The sequence below is a fragment of the Condylostylus longicornis genome, unplaced genomic scaffold, assembly GCF_029603195.1.
Source record: "Condylostylus longicornis isolate FDR11 unplaced genomic scaffold, ASM2960319v2 ptg000072l, whole genome shotgun sequence".
Taxonomy (NCBI): domain Eukaryota; kingdom Metazoa; phylum Arthropoda; class Insecta; order Diptera; family Dolichopodidae; genus Condylostylus; species Condylostylus longicornis.
Genome location: NW_026578040.1, coordinates 5,214,905 through 5,226,934, shown reverse-complemented (window position 1 = coordinate 5,226,934; position 12,030 = coordinate 5,214,905). Strand labels below are relative to the sequence as shown.

The 12,030-nt window shown below is 24.2% G+C and overlaps 2 protein-coding genes across 2 annotated transcripts; one reads left to right on the top strand and one right to left on the bottom strand.

The window, feature by feature from the left end:
- Positions 1 to 2,269: 2,269 nt before the first annotated feature.
- Positions 2,270 to 3,521, bottom strand: LOC129612487 (uncharacterized; the record flags this gene model as incomplete). Its single annotated transcript, XM_055526105.1, has 5 exons — positions 3,378 to 3,521; positions 3,221 to 3,303; positions 2,751 to 3,045; positions 2,458 to 2,604; positions 2,270 to 2,376 (listed from the first exon to the last, which is right to left on the bottom strand). Coding segments are annotated over exons 1-5 (714 nt in total), but the record flags the coding sequence as incomplete, so codon positions are not given.
- A 4,045-nt stretch (positions 3,522 to 7,566) lies between these two features.
- Positions 7,567 to 9,936, top strand: LOC129612488 (uncharacterized). Its single transcript, XM_055526106.1, has 5 exons — positions 7,567 to 7,719; positions 7,806 to 7,906; positions 7,977 to 8,271; positions 9,426 to 9,575; positions 9,655 to 9,936. The coding sequence occupies exons 1-5, from the start codon at positions 7,635 to 7,637 to the stop codon at positions 9,813 to 9,815; spliced, it is 792 nt and encodes a 263-aa protein (XP_055382081.1). The 5' UTR covers positions 7,567 to 7,634; the 3' UTR covers positions 9,816 to 9,936.
- Positions 9,937 to 12,030: the final 2,094 nt, after the last annotated feature.

Genomic DNA, 12,030 nt, shown 5'->3' with positions numbered 1-12,030 from the left:
ACTTATACAATCATTATAATTAATATACGATTTATCATGATTTATTAACCGGCTTTTGAAATCAAGCTTTTAATGGTGTAAAGAATATATTAAAACAAGTAAAAACGTTTCAGTCGGTATAAACCGATTGAATTATACCCTGCACCTTTCGTTGTTGTATAGCAATTACTCGAACCTGTGAAATCAGTTTATAGAAACTTGACGGATATGTCTGACCTATAATTGGACATCCGACTACCAAGTTTCATGAATCTGACTTTATAATTTTTCCAAATATTTAAAATTAGCTTTTGGAGTTGTATGGCACGTATCTGAACCTGTCAAGCAATTCTATCAAAACTTCACAAATATATCTGACCTATAACTCGACACACAACTGCCAAGTTTCATGAATCTGACTTTATTATTTTTCCAAATATTTAAAATAAGCTTTTGGAGCTGTATGGCAAGTACCCGATCCTGTCAAGCAATTCCATCAAAACTTCAGAAATATGTCTGACAGATAATTGGACACACGACTGCAAAAGCTCATGAATCTGACTTTATTATTTTTCCAAATATTTAAAATAAGCTTTTAGACTTGTATGAGAGCTACTCGAACCTGTAAAGCAATTTAACCAAAACTTCAGAAATATATCTGGCCTATAACTCGACACACAACTGCCAAGTTTCATGTATCTGACTATATTACTTTTCCAAATATTTAAAATTAGCTTCTGGAGTTGTATGGCAGGTACCCGAACCTGTCAAGCAATTTTTCTAAAACTTCAGAAATATATTTGACCTATAATTGGACACATGACTGCCAAGTTTCATGAATCTGACTTTATTAGTTTTCCAAATATAAAAAATTTGCTGTTGGAGTTGTATGGCAGCCACCCGAACCGGTGCAGCTATCCCATTATAATTTTTAGAGCATATGTAGAATATAATTGGACACATGTATACAAAATTTAGTATTTATACCTTTATTAGTTTTTGAAATATTTGAAATAAATTCTTGGAGTTGTATGGCAGCTACCCGAACCCGTTGTCCGAATAAGTCCAATAACAATAGGGCTCGTCCTTGGCACAAAAGAAAAAACTTGTGAAAGTTTGGTGTCGATTGCATTATTCGTTTTTGAGTTATCGTGCGATCGGACGGACGGACGGACGGACGGACGGACGGACGGACGGACGGACGGACGGACAGACGGACATGTCTAAATCGACGCAGAATTTTACGCTGAGCAAGAATATATATATATGTCCATACCGCAGATGACTCCTTCAAGTAGTTACAAACTCCATACCAAAGTTAATATACCCTTCACGAAGTGCAGGGTATAAAAAATGGGAGAAAATTAAGTTTGCATTCAACTTAAAGAACTTTCTATGCACTTGCACTGAATAAATTTTTATTTTTTTTTTTAATAAGTAATATATTTTTTTATATTAAAAATTCATTTAATATTCATTAAATGTGAAAATAATTGAAAAATTTACTTACATATATATTTAATTTTGTAATAAATAATAATTAAAATATGAGCATGTGTGCATGTGTGTTGCATAAATAAAGAGATTCACTTATAATTAAATATTTTTAAATACCGTTTTATTGATTGACAGTGACACACATAAATATTATATGTTCTAAGTATGAGTAAGTAAGTGTACATAAGTAAATATTATATTAAACTAAAATATCAGATACTTCAGTTTTTGTCTATAAGAAAAAAAAATTGCATACATTTGGGCGAACATAGAATTTCAATGTTGCATTGCAATATGTGAATTCTATTTAAAATATATTTTAAATTCAAATTAATTCGGAACTTAAAGTTCAAACCAATCTTATGAGGAGTAATTGCTGAATTGTACAGCAATACCAACCGCTTTACTGCCATTTTGAAGTCTAGCTTAGTGGAACTTTTTAAATTTTTAATAATGTTAGGTTTTTTGTTAGTTTATAAGTGTATATAAAATTAAATAAATTTAAAAATTTGCATTGTTAAAAATTTCTGTACAAAATTTTTATTTCAATCTCAACTAATCTTACAATAATAATGATAGCAACCATTTCAGATAATTCACAATAATTCAACTTATATAATATACATATATATGTATAATGTTTAAATTTTAATATTTATAATAAATATCACACTTATTGAATATGAAAAACCTGACAGCATTCTTATTTTTAATTATAATTATTGCCTTATTTGTCTAGCCATATTTATAATCTTTCAACAATTTTATGAAATGGAATTTTCTTTAAAAAATCATTTGATGCATTTATTATTAAAGGTTCCCATATGAATTGTGATTCTTGTATTATTAATTTATAAAAATTCGGTAAATTTCGATTTATTAATTGAACTGCAAATTCATCTATAAGATTTAATAAAGAAAATGTAGTATATTTTAATTAATTGTGTGTCTTTTAATTTAAAATTCAAAAAAATATCTTACTTAAGGCTGGATCAGGAAATATTCCAGTTGCATTAAATATTATTTGACCAACATTTGCATCCATTGTTATATTTTTAATATTTAATATTTTTGTATTATTTAAAATATCAAATTCCGAAATAACTGTTTGAACATTATCAGCATCATCTATATAATATTTAAAATATTTTAAATTAATTATAATGTTATAAGAATTACTGTTATATACACCGCTCTTATGTAAATGATCCATGGGAATTTAACACTTATGTCTGTTTTAAATTATTCCCTAATTATTCTATAAAAATACTTACTAATTATTATATTAAATTCTCCTTTTGGACGAATTTTCAAATCATTCATTTTAATATTTGCTTTATAATTTCCAGTTACTTGAAGTTTTGGTGTATATACATCACTTGTTACATTTAAACCAATTTCATCTAATGATGTTTGAACATTTTTTATTTTTGATTCACATAATCCATGAATTTTAACATTTTCAAGTAACATACCAACTTCAATACCATTTTGACCATTATAATCAACTCTTTGTTTTTGAATTTCTAATGGATCTAATGGTGGTATACCTAATATTTCTGATCCATCCTATAAATAAATATAAGTAAGTATATTAATTAAGTTATTGGAATATTTTTAAAATAAACTTTGAGAGGAAAACGGTTTCATTCTAATTAAGTCCAACTTCAGAAATAAAATGCAACATGACCGTTTTTCTCTTCAAATTTTGTAAAATTATGAGAATTTTATATTAAATTCTTACTTTATTTGCAATTAATTGATTTTGCATAATATCCTTAAAACATTCATCTAAATTATTTTCATTACAGGGTGCAAAATCAAGAGCTGTTCTTTGAAAAATAAAAAAAATTTCTGTAATTTTAAATCTCTATGGATTTTCAATATAGAAATATTATTACCAAGTTCATCATCTGAACGAACTACTGTTAAAAATATTATGGTTTTGAAAGAAACACTTAAGACAACACTAAAATATTTCATTTCTATTTTTTTTTTTTTAATTTAATTTATGAATTAAAAATATTTTAAATTTTATTACTAAATTGAATGATAATTCTCTTTCTACTGAAGATTCTCAACTAATACCCGGCTTAAATAAATTTCAATTTTATAATAGAAAATCATTAAAATATTACGAATGTAAGCGGAAAGAATGATTTTTCAAAAATTCAATTTTTCATATACATATATTAATAAAATTGTATAAGGCGAATTTCTTTGATTGAAATAAAACGAGGGACAAAATATTAATTAATAATTAATATTCTTTTTTAAAATATATGGCAAGTTCACGTAATCAGAAATCACATAATTATATTCAAAGTTTCATTGATTTTAATAATATGCTTTTAAAAATGTTATATTCAATTTAATATTAAATCTTTTTTACCATATATACACACACAAGAATATACAATAGCACCAACCATATTGTGTTCAACATCTCATTTAAAAAGGTAGTGGAAAAAATTATTACCTTTCAAATGTAAAAACAAAAACAAAAATATCGTATATCGTAAAATTTTTTTTATATATTGTCTTTCAATAAATGAAAATTTCATATAATTTGAATTGTTATATTAGAAAATTAGTGTTATATAAAGTGTAAAAAATTTCAAAAGAAAGTACAAATTAAAAAAGTTTATTAAAGAATTATTAAATTTCTATAATATGTGTGTTTGTATGTATGTGTCAATAAGTTTGTAATCTTGTGAATGATTAGGTATAAACGCAGATTTGGCATAGTAAATTCATCAATAAAAATTATTAGGCTCAATGTGTTAAGTCCAATGTGATTTTATCAAATACCTATAGAGTTTTATCTGAAAGAGTTTTGTTAAGTTTGGAGTCCGACTATTGAATTTTGGAAAAACCTTTACCGAACCATAATATTATAGTTTTTTTCTTGAAATTTCTTGAAAATTATTTCTGTATTTGCTTAAATCTCCTCATGTTCACATTTTTTTTAGCATTTTTGTAAAAGTGAGAGTAAAATCTCATTTTTTTATTTAAAATTTCATTATTTTACAATTAAAATCAAATTTTAAAGAATTAAATTTAATAAGAATTTTAGGTTAAAAAGATTCTTAAATTAAATTGGTAAATGGTATGGGTACAAATATAAAGGGCTATAGGAAGCGATTTTTCAAAATAAAGACATTTGAATTGAAATTTAGTTTACTAAATAATATAAAATTATGAACTGGTCGAAATATTAATTTAAGTAAGGGCGTAAAATAGAAAATTTGTTTCTAAAAATTTTTAAGAGTTAACTAAAATCTTTTTGCCAGGGTTTCCATGTTAGTAAAAGAGAATATAAATTGTCATTTCTAGTTAAATTGAATTTTTCTTGTAGCCTCATTTTGTCATGTCAACGACAATTACGTTTAAAGAATATAGATATAGAATGTTCTTATGAATAAATGTGTAAGATTCCAAAAATTTCATATTTGCAATCATAAACAAATATTTGAGATTTGATTTTTATGTTTGGATTTTCATTTTTGTTTTAATACAGAACTTAAATGAATGTCCTCTGTCAATTTTATACATATTTTGTACATACTCAGAAAACTATGGTAATTCTTCAGAGGTAAGAAACTTATCAAATTAACACTCATTTATGGTTATGCCACCGTGAAATCAAGATTTATAAAAAAATTATATAGCCACCCAAATATAAAGACCACATTTATTTATGCTTATTTTGTAATTAATTATTTCTTTAGTCTCTATTTTTTTAATAATTTTAAATTGAATTTAATTAATCTGAAGTTATACTAACCAAAAATCTAAATTTTTAGTAAATGTTATGTACATAAATAAGTTTCAAAATAATCCGAGTAAAAGGCCGCGGTATGGGGAGCGAAAAAGTTTAACAGGGCAATGAAAATTTTGCAATTTTTAAAATTACACCAGGAAATACAGGATGAAGGCGAATCCGCAATAAAAATCTAATACAAATAATACTTTTAATGCGCCAGCTTAAAATCGGAAATTCAAATTGGAATGCGATTAGCTCCCGCAAATTCATTTTTATTAAAATTTTACGTTTTAAAGCTTAAATCGGTACACTTTTTAACAACGCAAAAATTTAACTGTGTTTTTCTTTTGAAATGAATGTTTGTGACGCTTTCATCTAGCTTTGTGAAAGTCAAATACTTTACAAAAATGTATGTGTTTTTCATTCGAGTAATAATTTCAATCTTTTATATTGAATTTCTAATACAGTTTATGTTTTAAACAGTGTAATTGTTTAATTAATAAGTATTGTGCTTATTACACCAATAATGTTAACTGAAATTTCGTCATATGACTGCAGTATAAATGGATGATGTAATCAAAGGAACGAGTTAAAGGCAAAAAGATTAACAAATTTTTTCTCCTCGAACTGGATTCGAACCAGTGACCTGCCACTTTCTAAGCGGATGCTTTATCTTCTATTTGAAATACACAATCACAACAACATATAAATAGGTCAATCTTTTATAAATATTTCAAAAAGTAAATTGTTATAAAATTAAATTAAAAGCTTTTTAAATCAACAACTTCTTAGCACTTTTTTTAAATACACTTTTCGAACTTAAATAGTAGCCATAACAAACTGTTTTCGAATTATTTAAATTTTATAGATAACCTTATTACATTTTCCTATTTATCCTGCATAATATTTCAAAATACTTTAATTTGATATTGGAATTAATTTCACTAATACTAACATTGCATGCAAAACTTAATGTTACTTAATGAGTTTTAATCATAGTTGGTTACTCATTAAAATAATGAATGATTTATAGTATATAGGCTAGAAATTTTAGTGAAATTTTGATTATAATGAGTTTTTATTGTTATACTTGAAATGAAAATTAATGAATTTGTATATAATAACTAAATTATTTGTTACATAAAAGTAAGTTATAAATATATAGACAAAATTAGCGTATTCGGCGCAAAACAATTAATAAAATTAATATGAATCCCATATAAAATTTGAAAATTTTTAAAAATACTTTATTTCCATACATTGCATAATGTGAAAAACTCATTATTATGACATACATACATATACTTTTAATTATGTTCTATACATTGTAAATAAAATTTCAAAACTGGACTAAAAACTGTGCACCATTTCGTTCAAGGTTTCTGTAACATAAAAGTTAAAGTTTCAAATTATAATAAAGAGAGTGTGTTATTCGCATAAATCACCATTTATAAAAAAAATAAAAAATTATTAAATTTTGCAAGATTTTCTTATATTTTTTTTTTAGATAGTATTTATTATTTAAAACAACTTTTTGCACAATTAAATTCGATATGATAAAATGTCAATAAACTGCAGCCTTAAAACATTGAACTTATTTTTCATAATGTATTCGCATATGTGCATAAACAAATATACATATGTATATGAAATTTTTCTTCTTATTTATTCACTTTTTATTAATATCTTGCGTTCTAATTAATCTCTAAAAAAAAAGCTTAACCACAAGTATTAAAACTCTTAATAATACCATATAAACATAATACAAATACAGCTAAGCTCTCGTTAAGAGAATCTGAGTTGAACTTCAACTGGTATGAACTTGAAAAACCTACTATCCATATATGCTCAGAAAAAAAAAAAGCATAATGCACTTTGACTTTTATGCACCAAATGTTAAAGAATCGATTCTCGAAATAAGTTTTCCATAGTTTAGATGTATGTCTGTGTGTTTATATGTGTATATAAATTAATTATTGACAAATTGCAACCAATGAATATGTATAAAGTGTTATTATTCGTTATTAATATTTGAATCAAGGCTGTTTACTTCAAATAATTCTTTCAAAGATTTTTATTTTTTTTAAATTCTTCTAGATTTTTTCAAAATGGTTTTTCTTATTTGCCAAACCCCACTCTAATATTTTCAAATTTTAAATTGGTTTTTTGCAATTTTATCCGTAAGTGTACCTATATATAATGCAAGCGTATATCAATTTACAAAATAGTTATAAATTGTGTGGATTATTAAAAATTAAATCTTAATCGGATTCGGAGAAAAAAGAAAAATTTAAAAAATTGACTCTTATACGGAGGATTTTTAATATTGTACCTTTTTGGTTTTTTATAAGAATTGAACGTGTTTTACTATAATTAAAAGAATATTGTAATAATGAAGCATTCAACAACAATTTTAATATTTTTCATTATTATTTTTAATATAGAATTATCAATTAGTGATGATAATTTTGAATTAAGTATGTGAAATTAACAAAAAAAAAAAATATTGAAATTAAAAGAAATTAGAAAATAATATTTTGGATATTAATTTATATTATTTTAGCTCCTCCATTAGAATTATCTAGAAGACCATGTGATCGAAATGATCTTGATTTAGATGATTGTCTTAAAAATTTAATTCAAGATCAAATCCAAAAGAATATTGTAAATTATTTTAAAAATTATTTTATTTTTAGTTTTAAAAATTAATTCAAATATTCTAATATTAATATAGGATGGCTCAGAAACATTAAATATACCACCATTAGAACCATGGTCATTACCAAAAACAAAATATTTATATTCACAACAAAATGGTATACGTATGACATTAACAACTGAAAATGTTCAAATTCATGGATTAAAACGTACAACAATTGTTAATGTTAGTACAAAATTTCAAAATGATTTAATGTCAGTTGATATGATGATACATTTACCAAAAATTCGAATGTCTGGAAATTATTCAGCAAAAATTCGTGTTAATGATTTAAAAATTCGTCCAAGAGGAAAATTTAATATGACTTTATGTAAGTTATTATAATTATTTTATACAAAACAGAGCCAGAGCATTGGGATATTTGTATTTTTTATATAATTATCGCCTTTAAGGTGAAAAAAAATTTTAATTGTTTGCCTGAAAATTAAATTTTTCATATTAGCAAACATTTCATTTGCTTACTAACATTTTTGTCATTAACTTATAAAACTTTTTTATTCAGCTTTTATTAAGTTTTATAAGTTTCGCCTAATCATATGCAAAATTTTTATCAAATTCGGTTTATCTGTTATTTTATTTAACATTTTTATTTTTGTACACTTAATTTTACACTTACGAAATATCATATTCAATTGGGGAACTTTTAAGTTCATGTTGTAAAATTTATTATACATAAAATTCAAAATGGAATTTTAGCTTAAATTTATATAATTCTTGTTGTCATTGCAACTATTAATGTTGTATTTCAATATGAAACCTTCATTTCAAATTCATTACAATATTTAAGTACACGCCATAAAATTGGAATTTTAATTTAGAAATATAGTTGATATCTCAGGTTCCATAATGCAAGAATATGGTTTTTAAATTTTAAATCAGAAATTTATTGTCCAAACTCAAAAAAGATCAGCATTGTTAGTCTAAATACTGAAACTTCCTTTACAAATAGAATGGAAAACTTCACAATTTCATTTGTATTACATTGCTACTCGAAAATATTTGACATAATATAAGATGACATCGTTCATTTGCTGCAACAGTGACATAAGCATTTAAAATATTTTTTTTTGTGCAAAAACTTCCGTTCTCTATACAGTTAGAAAATTGTCGCTTACAAAACATTGTAAAATAATGCTAAGACGATAAAAGCATGTTAACTCTGGAAATTTTAAATTCGATTTTGTTAAAAGTTCAAATTTTGAATTATGTCAGTGTTGCTACGTACTACTAATAAGACATAATAATCAAGTGGATGTAAATTCTCATATCGTCGTATTTTTCTAGGATAATTTAGATAAAAGTTACGAAAATCTTTTCAAACTCACCAAAATCATATTGCATTTTACATTGAACTCTAAAAATTTTGTATGGCAGTATATACAATTCAATAGTTATTCATATTATTATTTATAATTATTTTGTAAAAGCAATTATTAATTTCGATTATTTTTTTTTTTATTAAAGCAAACGTACTAAATAATATGAAGTTAACTGGTACAATAGAACGTTTTAATAATCAGAGATTTTTAAAATTGAAAAAATTCTCATTAGATCCAATTATTGAAGATATAAGATTTAATGTAACAGGAATATTCCCAGCTGATCCATCACTCAGTAAGTCATTTTATATTTAATTATAATTTTTATTTTAATTAATAAATTTATTTATTTATTTTTCATATCTATATTATAGATAACGTTTTTGTACAATTTATCAATTCATATTGGAGAAATTTATATCCAGCGATAATACGTGAAACTAAAGCTGATTGGGAACCAATGCTATTAAATGCAACAAATCAATTTTTAACACATATACCATTTGATAATGTTATAAAAGATAGTAAAATTTAAAGAAACAAATTTTATATTTAGTCATTTTAAATGTATAACAGGTAAAGCTCAAAATTTCAAGCTGAATAAGTTCACTACAAGAAATGTATAATAATATCAGTGTGTTTGTGTATATATAAAAAATTTTGGTGGTAAATTATAATAATTTTTTATTTGAAATTATAAAAGATTTTAATAATACTCGTATATTGTAGTTATAAAAGCAATATACAAATAAAATATTCAAATATTTTTGAAAATGAAAAAATTATCACACGTTTATTTTTTTTTTGTAATTCACTTAAAACTAGTTAAAAAGAAAAACAGTTTTAAATTTTTTTTTCTCAAAAAGTAATTGCTAACTTAACTGGGAAATTTGCACAGAAATTATTTACCATTTCTAAAATAATTGGTTCCCATACCGGTCTTGTTACAGAAATAAATTCTTTATAAAGATCTAATGAATGTCTCTCAAATAATCCCATAATTAAATTATCTGAAATTGAAATTTTATAATTACATTTTATAATTAATTTATTTAAATTAAAAATTATACCAATTAATAATTCAGATTCTGTTGCGTTAGATCTTTGTATTTCAAAATGTAAATTTTTAAATTCTGGTTTAAAATTAACTTTCTCAGCTTTAAAATAACGTTCACCATTATTATCTATAATAATACCAGTAGTTCTTGCATAATTATGAATTTTTCTTCCTTTCAATATAAAATGTCCTTTATGACGTAATTTCAATTCATTAAATCTCAAATTAACTTTAAAATCACCTTCTGCGATTACACCAGGATTTGATAGATCAAATTCAAATGAGAACCGATTTGAATCATCATATTTAAATTTAACTTTATTTATTGTTGTCTCTTTCATATTATAAATTTTTAAATTATCTGTTTGTACTATAAAATCAAATAATTGATTTTTAAATGCCCATTTTCTTGGTGGCATTACATATGGATCTAATGGTGGAATACCAAGTGTTTTTGAACCATAATCATTCTATAAAATAAAATCTATAAGATTAAGTTGTTTTTTTTAATATTTCTTAATATTTACAGCATATTTGCCCCAAAATGATTGAGCATATCCTCTTAAACATTGATTTATTTGTGAATTGGCTGGACAAGGTGGTGCTATATAAACAAAAAACAATGAAATTTTTAATTTTAAATTAAAAATATTTTATCTTACGTAGATCAATGTCGTAGTCATCACAATTTGTTTGAATTGTTAATGTTGCAATTAAAGCAAATATTAGAAAAATCATTTTTAATTTTTATTTATTCTGTTCTTGCACTTATTCTGTTCTTTAATTTAAAATTTTGTTTTAAAAATTAATTAATTCTTTTCTGTTAATTCTTCGCTAATATATCCTTTAAGAATGATCAACAAGATTTTTCAGTCCATGTATTTATATTATTGTTGTTTATGAAGGTACCCTACATACATATATGATTTGTTTTTTCTGTAAAACTTGTTAGAAACGAGACATTAAAAGCTTCTTGATAATTATTCTTCTTTTATTTATTTATTTGTATATAAGTATCTACGTATATGATATAATAATATTATATTTATATTTCTGTCAATAAATTATTAATCAATTTTTTATTATAATTTTTTCTAGAGTTCAAAAAAATCACATTTAATATTATAAAATTTAAATATTTTAGTAGATGGTATATAATGTCTTGTTCATAATTAAGGCATATTGTGCTTATTGCGTCTTCAATCAAAATTTTATATATACACACAAACATATTATATAAAATAATTTTTTTAACAGCGAGTTCTGTTTTGGTTTTCTTCTAAATTGTGGGAATTTTTGAACATTAATACTTTGTTTGTACATTTTTAGTCGATTGACAAGTCAAGGATAATAGTGAAAATTTCTAAAGTGAATTTAGAAACTTTTCGTTAAATTTTTCTGCATCAGCCATCTACACTGTGAATTTCTTCGGAATCATCAAATAAAAGTTGTACAATGTGTCTTTTTTTTTAAACACATTGTATAATTTTACATTTGAAAACTAAAAAATCTTGATGCATAATTGTGTTATTTAATTCCACTGCTTAGTAATAGTAGTAGTAAGAGAGAGGGGCTCCACTCGTACACCCGCGCGAAGCCCATGCACTAGGCCAACAGAAAAGGCCCATCGGGAAGCGCCAAAACCAACACCCAACAACCAAAGCAACGTGAGAGACACAACGGATAGGTCATA

Bases quoted from the DNA above. Each gene is read 5' to 3' on its own strand.
- LOC129612488 (XM_055526106.1), top strand. From the start codon at position 7,635: ATGAAGCATTCAACAACAATTTTAATATTTTTCATTATTATTTTTAAT. The intron at 7,907-7,976 runs GTAAATTATTTT...ATATTAATATAG, and splicing joins ATCAAATCCAAAAGAATATT to GATGGCTCAGAAACATTAAA. The intron at 8,272-9,425 runs GTAAGTTATTAT...TTTTTATTAAAG, and splicing joins AAAATTTAATATGACTTTAT to CAAACGTACTAAATAATATG.